General features: G+C 41.0%; 2 protein-coding genes across 2 annotated transcripts; both read left to right on the plus strand.

Moving 5' to 3' along the window:
• Positions 1-1,933: 1,933 nt before the first annotated feature.
• Positions 1,934-3,310, plus strand: LOC140923610 (uncharacterized protein F54H12.2-like). Its single transcript, XM_073373683.1, has one exon. The coding sequence runs from the start codon at positions 1,934-1,936 to the stop codon at positions 3,308-3,310; it is 1,377 nt and encodes a 458-aa protein (XP_073229784.1).
• A 14,754-nt stretch (positions 3,311-18,064) lies between these two features.
• Positions 18,065-19,203, plus strand: LOC140923681 (melanocyte-stimulating hormone receptor-like). The gene has a single exon (XM_073373755.1). The coding sequence runs from the start codon at positions 18,172-18,174 to the stop codon at positions 19,084-19,086; it is 915 nt and encodes a 304-aa protein (XP_073229856.1). The 5' UTR covers positions 18,065-18,171; the 3' UTR covers positions 19,087-19,203.

Below are 19,203 nucleotides of genomic sequence, written 5' to 3' on the forward strand. Positions count from 1 at the left end.
GTGGGACGGGTCTCCTATAAAAGGAACGTTTTATGAACCAGATCTGCAAAAGGTCAATGTCGCAGACGATTCATTATTTCGTATTGATCAAGTTTTAAAACGCAAAGGAAAACAAGTCTTTGTGTCTTGGAAGGGTTGGCCGAAAAAATATAACTCTTGGGTTTGGAAAAAAGATTTGCAAGTGTTATGAAGAGTTTTCGATTAACCTTGATCAGCGATCCCACGGACGAACATCCCCAAAACCAAAATAATAATTTTAAAGTGCGTTTACCGGTGCGACTCAATTTAGAAGGCAATACCTGGCAAGCCAGTTTGTGGAGTGTCTCGGTCCCTGATGTAGGACATAGTTCTGCGGTCATTCACAGTAATAGTGACACCAAGATACTCAACTATCGCTACACCTTGACCAAGCGTCATGCTGTGGCCAGTGATTGGTTTATTAACTTTGAGCCCAAAGACAAAACTGTGACTTTGAAAGATGTCATGGGTAGTTCGTATCCTGTCTATTCAGGTCATCAATTATGGCAGAATATTATGACCCATATGGAACAAACCATCATGGAAGATGTAAAGTCAACCTTCGACACTTGGAGAACAACCAAAGGTAATACAGGCACTGTTTCCCTCAAATCTACTTGGAAACCCACCTTTGAATGGAACGAAAACACCCTCGTGTTGAAAAAAGTATCCCGTGAAGATGCGTTTGCTCGTGACAGACAGCTAAAAATTCACCCCCTTTCCTCTGTAGGGATACATGTGGATTTTGCGGAAAAGTTTGGTTTATTGTTCAAAGACAAAAACAACCAATACCAATTAGGACCCAATTTAGACTTTGTCTTACCCACAACCACTTATACGACATCCACTCCACCCGTCAAAAGCAATGATAAGTATCAATGGCTAGGAGAGCATTTTGTGAGCATTAGTCCATCAGATTTATTAGGGGGAAACTCGTTATTCAAAGTCAAACAAGAGAACGGTCAATCGTATCTATATCTCACGCGTACTGTGGATTGGCATTTTCAAAATCTGAATGTCCTGTTTAATACGCATGTGGGAACCGTAAAACAAACGGTCATGATTTATTGCGATGCTGTAGAATCCACCATTGTAGGATCACAACGACATTCGCTGTTAAGAAAAGTGGAATTAGAAAGAAAAGGAGAAGGGAGAGCGACCATAGAACCTTACCATCGTGAATGGATTCGAGTTCGAAATCAACACATGGAAAGCATTGAAGTGTCGTTGGCTACACCAGATGGGTCCTTGTTGGTCTTATCCCCAGGCAAAACCATCATTACCCTTGGTTTTCAACAAGTATAAAAGAGACCCTGTATTATGGAAACATCACAACTACAGCAAACAACATGTTAGGAGGATCACTGACGCGTTATCATACCCCCACTATGTACGGGAGTGGTTTTATGCAAGAATTGGTAAAATTAGCGGGGCCGAGTGTAGTTCGTTCGATTGGACACGGATTACATGCTTATGAAAAAGGGGCGTCAGCCTCCGAAGCCTTAAAAGGTTCAGGAGACGTTTTAAAAAGAGGACTCAAACGTAAAATACCTGCGGCTATTGGTCTTGCGGTTAAAACCAAAGCCAAACAAACCTATAAAAAGAAACGACAACGTGTTAAAGACATTTTAGGTGTGTAAAACATGCGGCGAGGACAAAATTCACAATCTCACATAAGACATCAACGATCAGTGGGTCGTTACCATTCTCCCTATCAACGCGGAGGCACTATTTTTAGACAACCTACCAACCCATGGGGATCCACTACCTATAAACCATTAGATCCAACGATTCTTCGTTCTTTAAGAAAACAAAAAGGAGGGAAAGTGCATCCAGTCATCTACCCTTGGAAAAACAAAGGACGGAAACGTATAAATAGACGAAGCAGACGACGTTAAGCTATCAGTCCGTCAACATGTCGCTGAATCTGTTTGACATTCCCAACATTGACTATAGGTATGAAGCCAAACGGTGGATTCCTTTCAAACCAGCTAATACTGGAACACGTCCTATTCTTTTTACTGTACCGGCAGGGGATGATTATTATGATTTGAATGAAACCAAGCTAGAAATCAAAGTGCGTATGAACACCACAGGGACAGGAGGACTTTCCAATGATGAAACAGGGGCTTCGGATGGTAATGATACCAAATATGTCTATTGCGTCAACAATTTTGGTCATTCTCTCTTTAATCAAATAAATGTGTCTTTCAACGGAGTGTTGATGACAGAACAAAGCAATGCCTATCACCAGAAAGCTTACCTAGAAACCCTACAGAATTTTAATCGCCAAGAAGGAGAAACGACCTTGGCAGCTCAAGGATGGGTGAATGAACTCAATGTCCTTGAAGAATTAACCCCTACCAATGCAGGCACTAATGATAAACCCAACCCCAACGACTGGAGTGGAAAAACAGGCTTGAAAGCACTCACCAGTCGCTTACTCGGCAAAGCGTATCATACCTTTATCATCAAACCCCACATCGCGGTGTTCAAAACAGGCAAATGTTTGGTTCCTAACGTGCAGATTGATTTGGAATTGTATTTGAATGACAGCAACATGTTTCTGTTTGGTACCCCAGACACGACTACGACTGTCAACAAAAAGATTCCAACACTGGGAGACAATGATTTGTTTGTCACTCTGTGGATGAAAAAAGTCACTCTCAATGCCTCTGTGTATTCCAGGCTACAAAAAGAAAGAAGTTTGAGTAAAACCAAAAAAGTCCGCTACCCTGTAGCTCGAAGTGAAATCCGAACGTATTCGTTCGATGGAAACAGCACTCGTTGGTCTCAGGACAATGTCTTCTTGAACAAGGTTCCTGTCAAATTCATTATCGGACTCATGAATTCCACGAATTACAATGGAAGTCTGAAGTATTACCCTTATGCCTATGAAAAGTTTGGTGTCACCAGAGTTCGACAACGGATTGACGGCGAAGAATACCCGTATAGAGCCTTGGAACTAACAGGCAATTCCAAAGCAGAAGATTTAGTAGGCTATGATCGCTTCCTCACAGCGTCAGGCGCTTACAAGCACCACAGGGTACCCATGCTGCTCCCAAGCGACTGGGGACAAGGCAACAATTGTACCTTGTTCATGTTTAACAATGCTCCTGGGGATGCGGATGATCCTAGCTATAGAAATCCTAAACTCACGGGGAATGTCAGTTATGAAATTGACTTCAGAGCCAATGTAGGTCACAACGTGACCGTGGTAATTTGGAGTGAGTACGAAAATGTCTATGAAATAGACCAGTGGGGAGGCATTCTTTATTCCATCAACAGCTAGGATGGAGTTCGTACCTCTCAGTGATACAGTCCTCAAATACTTAGCAGAAGACGATCGCGAATTACGACCCTATTTTCGTGGCGTGTTTCCAGCAGATCAATTACCTCCCGTGTCTAAGAAACGAGTGAATGCTTACATTGTTAACACAGATCCAGCTAGTCAACCGGGTGAACATTGGTTAGCCCTTTGGACCGAAGGAACTACATGTGAAGTCTTTGACAGTTATGGGTTACCTCTTTCTACCTACAAAAATCCTACCTTACAAGCTTGGTTGAGCCAGTGGAAAGAAATCATTAGCAGTGATCAGACTTTACAAGCCATGGATAGTTTTACGTGTGGGCATTATGCCCTTTTCTTTTTGAAAGCAAAAGCCAGACATGCCTCTTTTCAAGATTTTTTAGCTCAGTGGCATTCCAATAATTTAGTGTTAAATGATAGGCGAGTCGCAGACCAACTGCAGCGTCTCATTAAAACAGAGCTGACAGAGTATGAGCAATGTAATGTAAACCGTTGTTCTTTTTTCATTCATTAATAAAATTGTGTGTGTTACTTCTGACTGTGTCACTTTTATCATGATATTACGGGGGGATGTTCAAAAAGTGCTCGATGCCCTGTTAGAAAAAGAATGGTCTTATTGGAAAGATCACAAACAAGAATGGATCAAACTCTGTCTGGATCCAGCAGATCTGTGGGATGGGTATCATTGGCAATTTGTACGATGTTTAGTGCAAGCTCAGTTGTGGTGGGACTTAAAAAATCATATAAAAGGAATAGGTGAAACGCATTTGAAAGATCAGATACTAATCCTCATTCAGTTGACCTCACCGCGGTTGTATCAACAACTATGGCCCGAAGGCGAAAACGTCGAGTCATAAAACGAAAAAGTCAAAAAGGGGGTGCGAGATTTAGGCGAAAACCACGTCTTGTGGATAAAATTGCCGAAGGGGTAGCCATGGGGTTGTCTGGTCCTTCTCCTAGTTTTATCAAATTAGGGGCCTTTTTAGGGAAACAAGCGCTGAAAGGTATAAAAGATAACGTACAACATTACAGACGGCGAAAATGATTCGACAACCCTCTAGTGTGATTGTAGCGGGTCCCTCAGGTAGTGGGAAAAGCGAATTAGTGGAAAAATTACTCAAAGAAAAAACATTGTTTGACCCTCCTCCGAAAAAAGTGGTATATTGTTATGATCGATGGCAACCCCGATTTGATCGCATGAAAAAACACGTTAATTTTTACAAAGGACTTCCTCCCGAAGGGGCTCTTGTTAAATGGTTTAAACCTGAACATCATGGCATACTCATTTTGGATGATTTAATGGAAGAATCAGGGAGTGATAAACGCGTCTTGGATTTATTTACGAAAGATTCTCACCATCGAGGCATTACCGCTCTTTATATTACACAAGATCTCTTTCCCCCGGGCAAGTTTGCGAAAACTATTAACCGCAATGCACACTATGTGATTTGTTTTAAATCACCCAGGGATAAGACAGGCATTCGACATTTACTGCTTCAAGTGTACCCTGAAAAATGGCGTCAAGTACTCAAATTGTTTTTAAAGCTAACAGCCCGTCCTTTTGGTTATTTTATGTTGGATTTACATCCTGCCTCGGATGGCTGTTTTCGCATTTGGAGTCATTTAACAAAAGCAGAGGGAACAACACGCGTTCATACCTTTGACGAAGATATAAATAGCCGTTCTATCTCAAACCAACGCATTCGTTATCATGAAACAAAAAGGAAAAAGAAGAAAAGGTAGACCTGGTGTAGGAAGACAGAGAGGAGGTATTGCTCCTCTGTTAGCAGCAGCTATTCCAGCCTTAGTGAGTGGTGGAAAAGCCGTTGCTTTAGGTGGTTTAGGCGCGGCGGCTAATTATGGCACTCGGAAAGCGTTACGAGCTTTAGAGAAAAAGAAGTATAAAAGGAGGCGTAAACGAATGAAAAAATAAACATCATGACGGGGCGAATGACAAGACAGAGTCATTTCTTAAGAGATGTCTTAAAAGTAGCAAATCAAAATAATCGTCAGCAAAAATTACGTTATGCGAATGCGGATCAAATTAATGCAGTGAGTGAACTGGTGATGAACACGTTGCGTGGGGCTGTACGACCTGGTAGAAAGACGGTCAGTCGTTTAAAACCCTATCGTCAATCTCTCCGAGTCATTGCGAATCCTCGTCAGAGTATAAAAAGGCGCAAACATCTGATGACTACACAAATAGGAGCCGGTGCGTGGAAAGAATTAAATCGCTGCTATCACTGCGCTAAAAAACATTATCGTTATTAAGTCATGAAACGTAAAGTGTTACAACGACTCCTATGCATATTAGATTATGTGCTTCTCATTGCACAAATGATCAAAGAGTTTCAACAAAGACTCAAAGGGAGATGCAGACCCAAACAGATATAAGCGCATGGCTTGACCAGGATGTTCATTTGCCATCATGGACGGTATTTCATCCACACCGATTGAAAACTCTGTGAAATTTTTACGTTTGCGGGATAAATACAAATCTAATCTTTTAGACGATAGCCGCTTAACCAAAGCTGCTGGTTTAGCCGCTCAAAAAGAACTTTTGCTGGAGAGTCCTGCGCCAGATACTTGGAAAGAACCCCGTTTGAAATCCGTGAACCGACAATTACAACAATGGGTTAAGAAAATTCGTCAGCCAGGAGGAACGCGCGGGATAGGGCAGGATGTTTCCGATAGCGATGATGAGGAGGGAAATTTAGCGGTTGGTCCATTACAGCAATTTATGGGGAACATTTCAAAAATCAGTAAATCTATAAAAAGGAAAGCAGAACCAGTGACCCCTCATTCAGTGTTACAAACACCTGTAGTTAAACAAACTCCCTCCACCAGTAAAAAACCCAAGTTGACCTTTAAGACCGAATCCAAAGCAAAGCGGTTGTTACCCAAGACCCCTAAAAAGACTCCTTCATCTGGTTACAAGAACCCTAAAAAGAAAAAGACTCCTTCCCCTCCTTCCAGTGTTTTTAGTACAGCGGAAGAAGAAGAAGGCTTTGCTGCTAAATCCCCTTGGAAAAAAGCTCGGGAGAGTATTGAAAAAAAATTTAACGAGGCATCAAAAAGGGCTACAGAAAGAGCCTTAAAGAAACTCGCAACTGCTCCAGGCTGGAAACCGTTTGGGACACCAGCAAAAAGACGATTAGATGGCAAGGATTGGTAAAAGGAAGGCTCGCAGAAAAAGACCGCAAAAGGGAAAAAAGCGCGGTCAGCGTGGGGCTGCGTTGGATATTCAAAAATTAATTGAAAAAACAGGCAAAGAGTTTCATTGGCCTAGAGCAAATTACCTTGGTCCAGGGACCCGCCTTCAACAAAGACTGAAGAGGGGTGACCGAGGCATCAATAGATTAGACGAATTAGCGAAAATCCATGACATCGATTATTCCAAAGCGAAAAGTTTAAAGGACAAGTGGAAAGCGGACGATAAAATGATACGCGCTATTACAAACCTCCCAGGGAAGAAAACCAAACAAGAACGGATCGTCAAAGCCATTATGCAGACAAAACGCAAACTTAAGCTGTAATTCTGTTTGTTTTTTTATTCACTTAATAAAAATTTGTTGTTACAATTGAATTGTGTCTTATTCTTTCTTAAAATGCAGTCGAATCACGCACTGACTATCCGATTGAACTAGTGTCCCATTTAATTCTTTGAGCGTGATTTCAACCTCTTCCCAATGATTGTCTTGTACCTCGTAAAAGTTTTCTCGGGTGGGTGAAAACGCATAGCGTTGTCTTCCTTCAGGCGCATAATAGACTTGGCCTAAGGATTGCGTGACGGTCACGCTGTTAGCGGTCACTTTGGCTGAGACTTCCAGGGGTCTGGGGTAGAGGTTTAAGGCATCTTCAAAACTTTGATTGAGGTTAATAAAACGCCAATCGGAGAGAGTACTTAAATGAAGCCAATTGCCAAGTATTTGGGTGGGTTTTCCCGTCTCCAAGGAACTGGCTCCTTTAGTGTGATTGGGGTAGCTATGTACCAAATTTGGTCCCATGCTATCGGCTTGATTAGACTTGGTATTTATTCAATGCAATGTTTCCGCCAACGGTTTGTAGACATAAATTGAATTGTCCGTATGGCTATGAGTTAAGACGAGTTCCGGTTGCACACCGTCTTTATTCCACGCTAATGTATGCCAACGGGCTGAACTAAACTTAAAACCATCATCCAAACTAGCGTGCGCTGTTTCTTCTATTCTATGTTTCACTGTATTAAAAAAATCCACCCCTTCATGACAGGCGCCTGCTTTTTCCCATTCACGTAAATCACTAGCACTGATATAGCCTTTTTGCGACACACCGGATTGATTTGCTTTTTCAGTCTCAGCCCATAATTCCATTAAATTCACATCGGCACTCTGCAAGTCTTTAAATAGAGACATTTTAGGCAAAATTGCCGAAGCAATTGAGACTTTCCATCCTTCCCCGTGTAATCTTAACCCAGGTTTGACTTTAAACTGATTTGCCACATTACTCACGTATGTTTGGGTGACATCGCTTACGAGGGTTAAGTAAATGTTCGACATGTTTACGAAAAGTAACTTGACCAACCCTGTTCCCTCTATTTATACAAACAGAGACCACACCATCAATTGTGTCGCGAACTTAGTTTATTAAGCCGTTTTTACCTCCCTTCGATAAAACGTTACAAATCCTAATTTAATTTCAAAAACAAAGCATGCAAAGGGTTCGCGCTTCCAAGCTACTGTACCCCTATAAAAACTACATACAAAAGCTAAAGCGGGTTGGCGCTACCAAGCAAACCGTACCCGCACTATTTTTACAAATCCATTAAAAGTTCCACCTCTGCTCCAAACCAATTGTAGCCATACGGGGTCGAAGAACGTGTAGCAGGGTCAATGATGCGTTTATCAAACACCAGCTGATAATGTTTTTTACGTTCCGTGAGTTTGATTTTCTTGGTGACCTCATTGTGTTAAAAAAATCAGGAATCGTGATCGCCATTCGACGCGCTTTTTCCAACGGTTCGTCTAACTCTTTTAAAATGTTTTCTTTCATCGTGTAGTAATTTAAGGTTTGTTTTGTCTCATAATTGAGAGAAAACCCACGTACTTTACATTCGACTTTACCTTTCTTGGTCAGGTAACCATAGTTTTTCGCCCCGCCACTGCAAAATTCCACGATCACGTCTCCGTCAATCTCGTCTGTGAATTCCCCCAAAAACGAACCCAGCGGCAGCTTGTCTTGACCCCGCTTGGTTTTATAAATGACCGAGTCTGTATCGTAATACAAGACTCGGTCACCTAAAAAATCAAGGGCATCGTAAAGCTTGAGGCGAGCCAGCGAAGTCGTGAAGGCCGCGATGAACACGTTTTGCTTGAACGAACGCTGGTATTCGTCTTCCGCTTTGGTCACCACCAACTCCATGACATCTTCAGAGCAGATACGTACACTGTGAATCTCATTCACCGGGTCTTCTAGCAGCTGAAACAAATGTGAGGGTTGGGTGATGCAGTGCGTCACAGGCTTGTTCTGTCGCTCACCAAATTTCCCCCATAAGCTGAAAAAGAAAAAAGTAATGTTATTGATTTCTTAGTATGGTCCGCAGATTATAATTTTACAGTCTGCATTGCTCCTTACATAGTCTAAAACATTTCACGAATTGAAATGTACAGTAAAACACTGCAATGTAAGTTTAAAATCTGCACACTTTTTCAACATATTTCCCATACAAAACACTGTAATTTTTGATTTGTAGTGTGCACTTGTGTTTGCACAGTAGTAAACATTTCGCGAACTCAAATTTGCAGTAAAACACTGCAACTAATTTTTCTTAAGTGTAGACTTTGACTGCAACTTAAACAATTTAATATAACTAGTTACCTGTTCAAAAGTAATTTCGCAATGCTTCTTCGGCCCGGATTCACAGCAATCTTTTCAGGATCCAGCTTAATCCCCTCGTGTTCTTCATATTGCTTTACGTACTCTGCTTTCTGCTCTGGGGTTTCCACACCTGCAGGCCATCCGGCGCTTTCCTGTTTAAGTTTCAACCAGGTATTCACGTAGCCAGCGAAAAGGCCTTCACGTCTATTTTCTTCGGGGAAGTGCCAGACTTCATGGATCTTCACAATCTGATATCCTTTCTCGACTGCCTTCTGCAATTCTGGTGTGCACCAAGTACCTTTTAGCATTCGCTGTTCTCGGGTGTGACCACACATGTTGGACCGCTCAAGCAATGGTTTTTCTAACTCTTCGGCAACACAAGACCTGCAAAGAGGAAAAGTAAGTTTTCCGCCTGCTCTCACGGGCAAGACGGGGTGGTACAAGCGTTCCGGAGCCAGGATATCGACTTGAGCGAGACCAAAATAATCGTTAATGTTCTGGTTTTCTGGACGAAAGATAATCTGCGGGAATCCCACTGGATAAGTTCCATATTTGTTAATACTTGGATACAAGCTTGTATAATCAACATAGCAAATCTCTTCATCTTCAGCGGTTTTTGAGTACAGGGTCGCAGCGCCCGTTCGACCCCCAAAGAACGCATCTCGCGGTTCAAGCGGTGGCACAAATTCAAAGTGTTCCAAGAATTCGGCCAGCTCTGGATCGGTTTCTTTCTGCTTCGCAAAGTCACACCCCCACATTTCAACCACGTTGTATCCAGCGTCACGGAGGATGGCCGTTTTCTTTAGGGTTGCCTCGTAGACTTCTCTCACAGTTCGATCTGGATGGCAGAAGCGCTTCAGGTTTCTTTGCTTCGGGTAACATTTAAAGCATCCGTGAAAGATGCAACCCTGGTACTCGAAGACCGTATTGCTGGCAGCGTGAAAACCATCCACGTTGTAAGTTTGGGCTGGGGTGATGACTTTGGCTTCCCCATTCAATGAATTTCGTACATGCTGAAAAAGAGAAAAAATATATACATTTGTTATTGTTTACTTGACGGTACGCAGATTATAATTTTTCGATCGTGCATCTTCGTTTGCACAGTAGTAAACATTTCGCATACTGAAAAATACAGTAAAACACTGCATGTTAAATTTTTAAAATGCAGACTTTTTCAACATAATTCCCATACAAAACACTGTAATTTTTTATTTGTAGCGTGCATAGACCATTGCACCGTAGTAAACATTTCACGAAATGATATTTGCGGTAAAACACTGCAACTAATTTTTCTTAAGTGTAGACTTTGACTGCAACTTGAATTCTTAAGTGTGTAAAAGACTAGTTACCTGAATGCCGCCGCCAATCTTGGCATTTTGAAATTCTAACCACTGCAGGGCTTCCACACTCTGTTTCTGCTGGTTGTGGCGCCATCCGGCGAGGGGTTCCAAGGCAATCGTGTACGGCTCCAAAAACTTGGTCTGGAAAACTTTAAACGCCGTACTTGCAATGGTGACACATTCCACCGTAGGGTCTATGCCAGTCAGCTCTAACATTTCACTGGCAAATGTTTCCATGGATTCCGTTAGCACTTGGACATCGCTTTTCAGGTACGCAGATAGTTCTTTTTGGCAATCAAAGATGGCGCCGCTGTTAACTTTTTCTTTGTGCCAAGTTAAAAATTCCTTTCTCCGTTTATCGTTCATTCGTTCGGGATGGTATTCTTCTGCTTTTGGGTAGCGTCCAACGTAATAAATCTTGTCTTCAGAAATGTAAGAATAAGGGAAGAAACCCTTATGCGCTTCCTTCAAATTAAATGTAGCCGACAAGCGTTCCAAAGGCATGTTAAAAAAATTAAGAGAATCCCGAAAAATCATATTACCACACTGAAACGACAAAAATTTCGCCCCCATACTCAAGACCTTTTCGACTTTGTAACCCCTATCATACAACAACTGCAAAATAAAAGACGAATCAAACCCTCGCATGTTGTGAGCAAACACAAACACTTTCCGTTCTTTCATGTCCGCGGTAACCGTTTTCGCCATCACATCCTTCAACATATCCGATGCCTTGCCTGCTTCGCGGTAGCTACCTTCCACATTCACATATTGCCAGCCCACACGCACATCCTCAAAATCCTTATTTTCATCCAACCCACATTCAAAATCAATACAACACACCAGCGGGGGCGGTTCTTCGTCCTCTTCTTTTTTACTTTTTTCCGCGGCTTCCGCTTCAACCATGTCTTCCAGAATCGCACGGTCTTCCTCGTTTAAATCGTCCACCTGGTCAAGAAGATTGCTGAACTCCATTCCAAGCGGTTGAATGTAACACTGGTGGTTCGGCAAAACTTTCTCTCGGCAGTTAGGACATTTGTATTCTCCGCACACATGCTTCTTTTTCTTGGAAAACTTATAGACTTTACAACACTCCGGACACTTTTTGAATAAACGACATAGTTTTTTCTTGTGAGCGGTAAAACAGTTTTGCCCGTGAAAAGACTGACCGCAATCATTGCAGTAGGCGTTAGCAGACTTTTTTTCTTGAAAATCAGGGCATTCGCCGTTTTTTCTTCGACATTTGTCACAGTTTTGACGAGAACAATTATGATGTTCTGAATCTTCATGATCGTAACCTTTGTTACATTGATGACAGTAATAACTCTTGTTTAGGAGGGCTGGCACACTTTGTAATCCGTGAAAATGTTGTTCTACTTTGAGCAGGCACAGTTTTTTAGGTGCTGAATCAAACGACGGGTCACAATACCAGAGTGCCCCACAGAGTCCTTCAAAGATTTTAATCTGGTATCCTTGAGGACCAAGATGATCTTGCATTCTCTGAATTTCGGGTAAACCGCACAGTCCTTCAGGAACCCCGGTTTCTTGATGCAGTTTGTAGGTAAGATGACCCTGCATTCCACGTCCTTTAGAAATATTTTGATACTGAGGGTCTTGGTCGACAAAGGCTTTGGTGCAAACCAAGGCTCGCGCGAAACACAGTTCATCTTTGTTTTTAATCGTGATCACAGATCTCTTTTTCAGTAACTGCTCAAACGACTTGTTACCAGGCTTGTTTTTGGCTGGTCTTCCGCCACGCTGATGCGTCTTAAAAAAAGACAGTTCAGCGTAAAAATCCCCGCTCGCAGCATCGAAACTTTCCGCTGAGTTAAGCTGTTTAGCCAGTCTTTCTAGCCATTGCCGAGTCAGTGGCGATCCTTGAATCCACTCACTCAGTGGAACTCTCGGGCAGCTGGTCCATGTGTGGGTCCCTGTGCTGTGGTGAATAGCCATAGACATCGAATAATCCTGAGGATTGACAATACCATTGCGAGGATCGCGGATAAAATTAATCAAACCTTGATGGAAGGCTTCCGCTATTGCTTCACCTTGGTATTCCCCATTCGGCGGACGTAACTGTTCCAGAGAAAATCGGACTTGCATTTGAATGGCTACACCACGGTGAAAAGAGCGCGGTGCTCTCACTCGTTCCATATTCACAGCAAACAAGGGATTCCCTCCTTGTTGTTCTGCTCGGCGCGCCGCGATTAGCAAATCGCTGTCATCCTCCGAGTCCATTAATTCTTCCCCTTGACTAGTCGTCCAGTCAGGTATTTCCTCCAACAAGGAATCGAGCCCATCGTTCATAAGCGCGCGAATGTATGGATCCATGATATGAAAAACACCGTTTTGCAAAAAGCTCTGCTTAGTAAGACAGTAAAAACTGAATGACGCTTTCAGAGACGCGAATGAGTTAAATGAACTGCGGAGTATGTGTTTTGAATGTCATTAACTTATCCTAAACAAAAGGTTGTCCAAGATTGCCTAATGATCTATTTTCCCTTAGTCAGCTATACTCTTTGTTCTTTTTCTAATTACTTTTCCAACTGATCCCTCAAGACTAAGTCTTTGTTCGTTTTTCTAATTCATTTTTGGCTGAGTCAGCTCTACTCTTTGTTCGTTTTCTAAGGAATTTTGGCTAATTCAGCTTTACTCTTTGATCGCTTTCTAAGAAATTTTGGTTGATTCAGCTTTAATCTTTTCTTTTTCTTGAGTGTTCATTAAGTTCTAAGAAAACCCCTCCCTGCCTGAGCGTTGACAGATCTCAGTTCATTTCTTTTTCCCAAAGACACAAGTAAATTACACGCAAACTTAACTTTGTTTACATTTTTACCTTCCTTCGGTAAAACGGTACAATCACTTTCTTAGTCAATGCAATGAGAAGAACGTGTTTTAACCGCTAGTCGGTTAAAGTCCTTTTCAAAGCACTTTTTTCTTATTTACAAACTGGAACATATCAGATCCCTAATGAATCTGGTCCATTATAAAAAATTGACATGGTAATCTCGAAAGAACCAGGGAAATTCTAACTTTAAGTGTGCGTAGGTTAGCTCAAAACGTTCAATCATTGTTTCAATAGCAGGAAAAAAAGGATTGTCCACAAGCTTTACATCATCGATCGTTACATTTAAAATTGTAATACGAAAATCAGTGGTCTGCCTATTGATTTCGATCCACTCTGTAAAAGGATTTAGCGGCGAAAAACGGATATCTTGCATCACTTTTCTAAAAAAGACCCAAAGATTGGATTACTCTGTGTTCAAGTGCCTGACGTCTTCTTAAAATTCCTGTACCCCTGTATAGCTTAAAGATTTTTCGCCGTTCATGTTCAAAATTAACTCGTTCGTATCGGTCATATTTCATTTGACCGGTTACCGTCAAACAATCAACTCCAATTCTAAAACACTGAGAACAAAATCCTTCATGAAACGAAAGCCATTGGGTCGATCTACAAAAATGACGTTTCTTGATTTGTCGCAAACATTTGCTAAACAGAAAATAAAAACAACAACTTACTCAAATTCTAACCCTAAACGTCTACGAATTGGCGTATAGTAAAAACGCCGAATTAAACGTGCCTCTTCATTTTTATCTACAAATTTCTTTTGCCTTTGCAAACGTAAACCATCTAAAGTTAACTGTGTTGACCTAATTCTTTTACATTGAGAACACAAAAGTTTCTCCGCATTGACGGGAATCCATTCTGTTTTATGACAATACATGGCCCATCTTCGCTGTTTCAACTGATTCAAACAATTTCTAAAATAAAACATCAACAAGCGCGTTTAAAAACACGTTTTTACAGTTCAATCATATAACATTTCGTCTTCACACTAAGCCATATGCAATCCTTTATCCAAAACAGGGATTCCAGAATAGGTCTAAAACAAAACAGGGACTAAAGTAAATCGTCGATTTGTTTCCACATTCGATTTAAAAACGTAACATCACTCGGGTAAATGTCTGAGTTTAAAAACAAGGCTTGGATAAAACACAAATCAGCGTAGACAAACCTGAAATTGACGCGGTGTTGTTGTCTATACTTATTTCTGTCTTCAATGTACTGCCGGGCTTGAAGTTCTTTGGCAATCGGATGACAAGGGACCAGAAACGTCTCAGCCATTAAACCCTTGTTAGGGACAGCTTCCAAGGCAAGTTCATACAAAGTCTTCATCTTTGAGCAATTGGATATCTTGACACTGGGATGAGCAGAGCAAAATGACTTTTTCAAATTCACTCTACCTTTATGCTGTTCATGGGAGATTCACGCTGATTGGTGCGGGGACAATTAAAGTGGAGCGGTAAAAAACCATTTAATTTTTCGCCGTTCTTTTAAGTTTTTGAACCTTCGCGGCAAAAAGTTCGCTGCTCTTTTTAGTTGAACGGCGGGCGGCAAAAACAATAACCCTTTTCGCTCTTTTTCAAGTTTGAGTCTTTTGTGTTGCAATCTGTTTTAAGATGAACCAGAAAAAATTTTATTTTCAACCATGGCTTTGCCATTTGAAACCGAGGGAACGTTCCTGACACAAAAGCAAGCAGATCATATCAACGAGAGGCATGTTTTAAAACATGAACATGTGAGAGCGTCGAAGTTTGAGTCACAAATTGATTTAGTCGATTTGTTAAAGACTGTCTCCGAACTCACCTGGGAAGAAAACAGCGAAGACGTGTCCGTCATACACGAGGGATGGAACGAATATCATGGACGCTTTTATTTGTTCGTGTTTAAACTAAACCGGCAAATTGGTACAGATCCGGAAGGCTTCCCTGCCAAACACATCGCTGTGTATTATTCTGAGAAAGTACCAGGCGAGAAATGGCAAATCATCTCAGCCTACCCATTTAACTGGGCGTTCTATTCACAATTCCTAAGTAGGAAGAACAGATCCCACTAATTGTCTTATGACAAAAACGGTTCTTTTAGGAACCACCACATCAATAAAAGTCATGACCAATATTCAGAAAGACTTCTTTATTTTGTAGTCAACTTTCGTCGGGAACGGGCTTAGCGCAACGCGTTAAGTCTTAGTACTGACGCCAGGTAACTTTAGTTTAAGCTTACAGGTTCAAATCTTTCTTTCTTTCAGGTCTTCTTTTTTCTCTAAGACTCTACGAGTTTTCATGCAAATTCCAAGCGAACATGAATTAACATACAAAACCATTCACTGGAACGCGTTAACTAGACACACACATTCTAGGTGTTCGAGTTTCATCATGAATGATTCGTGGAAATTATCTAAATAATCCACGGATAAGATCATTTGTTCCAGAATCCTCTCCTTCAGTCTGGATCTTGCTTCGCTTTTGGCTAGGTTCCGATAAACCCTTACGTCTTTTTCGTCGCGCGACATGATTAAACTGTCAACAATTGGTGATTCCCTGATCTTTAGAACGTTCTTGCTCTCGGGCGCCATCTTGAATTTTTAATTTGATTGACAACTGAGAACAATAGCCTGAAACAATAGGCGGCGGCGGCATCCTTTGAGACCACTACTGACGCCTAGTACTACTGTGATAGCGGTGAATTCTGAACACTTCGTTATTGTTCTCGAGGGAAACAGCAAACTTGCATGTTTCCTGAGAAGAAAACGCCACAGATTTTGCAGTGTTCCTCGCTCTGAAACTGTCGGTGGGAAGCAGTTCTTTAGATGTCATGTGACCCGAAAAAGACAAAAAAAACAATGAGAGAGCGCTTAGTTTGAAAGAAAAATCCAGCTTTATAGCAATAGATATCAAACAAAAGACCAATAAACGGTTTTAATTGCACTGTAATTTGACAGTGTTGAGTTTGTGACTATCCTTTTTATGGTACTGCAAAAAAAAAAAAAACGTGTGCAGGGAAAATGAGTTTTCAACTCTTTCAATCGCAATCTATGCCTTTCATTTTTTTTATATAACTAAATGACAAATTACGGATCAGTTCTGGATATTTGTCTCTTCTCTTTCTGCGTATATGACTTGCATTGGAGAGAAGGTACAATATTAATACTAATTATTGTTATTATTAATAAATAAAAAATAAGATGCGCGCAATAGTGCTGGTGAAATTGCTCTCTTCACACAATGATCTTAGCTGCTCTCCTTTCTAATATGGGGAACCTGGCGGACTCTTTGAGATAAAAGATACGGACTTGAGTAAGTAGGGGTGGGATGAGGAGGAAAAATGAAGCGAAATAATCTGAAAGAGGCGGCATATAGAGGAAGGGAATCAATGCTGAGATACTATAATAATACCCCCCCCCGCCCCACCCACCCCTTCCCCGTATTCGCTATATAGAAATCATACTCTATTCAATGTGAATCACAATTTCTCACTCTCCTCTCTAAGGCCGCTGCAAATAGAGATCTAATGCGCGCCTTTGGCAAGTTTTATAATATAGAGGACGACTGTGATGCTCCGCCCTATTCAGTTCATATTAAGCCATCATGATAAAAATCTTTTTTACCCACGGTGGTGCGTATGGTGATTAAGTTTTCATAAAATAAGATGACATTCCCTGCGATTTCCGTCACTTACTTTCCACTTAGTCGCCCGCTAATTGTAGAAATTGGTGAAGAACTTTGTAGTGGCGTTGGATATATAATTCACCATTAAGCATGTGATAAAATTTGGCGCACACAAAAGAGAGAATAAAAAGACGACCGGAAATTCTATTTCGCCTCAAACTGAGAAGTTTGATGTCTACCGCCAGCCAGCTAGTCTCGAATATTGACCCAGGAGTAGACAATAACACGTACAGCACTCTGGAACAGAACATCGAAAATCACTCCAAGGCTTTCATGTTTAACTTTTCCCAAAAAAAGTCTTGCGTCTGTTATATACATGCCCTGGGACATATCAAAACATAGTATAGATCACTCCCAATATTATATGCTTTACGATAATCATACTAGTAGGCCGTTATATCAAATGAATCACATTTGTTTAAAAAAACAAAATGGTATTTTCTCAGCTGAGTCAATTAGATTAAAACCTAACGCGAAAAGAATCAACAAATGACAATTAAGCGCTACCACTTCACCAGGTCAGCTTCGGCGTCCATGTTTTTTACTTCTACCTTATCAAACAAAACTGTCATGTTTAACTTTCCTTAACGACAACGAAGACACTAAAATTTTAATAAAACCGTAACCTTTCTTTGTAAGACTGAGAAATTTTCATTGTTAGCAAGCTTTTAATTTATCAAGACTCCCTGATGTATATTTTCAGAATAATTTGCAGTAATAACTGTTCGACTGATCCGAAAATGAACTTTAGTCCAAGGCCGTTTGTTAATTGAAAATGCAATTGACGTCAGGTGACGGAAAATTACGGGCTCGGACGCCGGACGTGATGAAGTGATGTCAGAAACAATCTCGGAATATTTAGAATTCTGAGATCATATAAAGATCACTTTCAATAAAAAAAATCGTTATCATTTTCAGTTCCTGACTCTCCACATTGTTCTTTATTAAGTGAGGGCTGCACTTTTTGTAATACGTCATCGTAAAGTGCATTGATTTATAATTGCATTTATTCAGTCTATAAAGGTTTTCATCGGTTTTGTGATGCAAGGCCATTTTGCATTTTTTAGCACTGGAATAAGAAAAGTTACAGAGGAGACTTTCTTGGCCTGTGCTTTGTTGACGTCCTGTTACACCAAATAAATGGGGAATTTAACTGAAGACAGAAACTCCTTTTTTTCAGCGACATGGATGCTTCCATTTTTCCTCATAAATATTCTTCTACCCATCACCGCATCCCTTGGCAATTTCCTCATTCTGATTGCCCTTCGTAAGGTAACTTCTCTCCATCCGCCGACAAAACTGATGTTCCAATGCCTGGCGGTCTCCGATCTTGGTGTTGGTCTTATATCCCAGCCACTCTTTTGCCTCATATTCATGAAATACTATTTCTATGACAAGATAACTTTGGATCTCCATGTACTTTACATCGTCAACTGGACTTCATCCGTTGTTTTTTGTGGAGTGTCGATATTGACATCAACCGCCTTAAGTGTGGACAGACTTCTTGCCCTGTTTCTGGGGCTAAGATATAGAAGAGTTGTAACACTATGTCGAATCCGTGCAATTATTTGCTTGTTTTGGTTCATTGCTGTTTCGTGTGTTGTGATATTATTTTGCAGTTACCACCTATTCCTGACTACAATTACCACTGTGATAGTTCTTTCCTTAATTATTTCAGTGGTTTCCTACTCAAAGATATTCCTTAGACTAAGAAAACATCAGCTTAGTGTACAAGGGAATGCTCATGATCGACAACCGAACGGAGGAAGAATTCCACTGAACATAGCACTATACAAAAAGACGGTCGTTAGTATAGCTTTGGTACAGGTTGCCTGGTTTGTATGTTATGTTCCGTTTATAATTTCTCTTATAACCATACGACCAAGTGATCATGACAATAGTCTTAGCAATACACAGATCATCGTTCGAGAGGCTGCCACCACTATTTTTTACTTAAACTCGTCTCTAAACCCATTTTTGTACTTTTGGAGGATGAAAGAAGTAAGACAAGTAGTGAAGGCGATAATCAAACGGGTTTTCTCGTGCCTTAGTTAAGTTTCAATGCAGAGAACATCCCGACCGGGAATTTCGTAAACTTCTCCAAACACTTAGGATTTGATATATTTTAGAACCTCCTACTGTAACAGTTTACAGTGTATTCGCAAGTATGCT

This window comes from Porites lutea, chromosome 13 (assembly GCF_958299795.1).
Source record: "Porites lutea chromosome 13, jaPorLute2.1, whole genome shotgun sequence".
Lineage (NCBI taxonomy): Eukaryota > Metazoa > Cnidaria > Anthozoa > Scleractinia > Poritidae > Porites > Porites lutea.

Coding starts and splice junctions, on each gene's coding strand:
- LOC140923610 (XM_073373683.1), top strand. CDS start 1,934: ATGTCGCTGAATCTGTTTGACATTCCCAACATTGACTATAGGTATGAA.
- LOC140923681 (XM_073373755.1), top strand. CDS start 18,172: ATGGGGAATTTAACTGAAGACAGAAACTCCTTTTTTTCAGCGACATGG.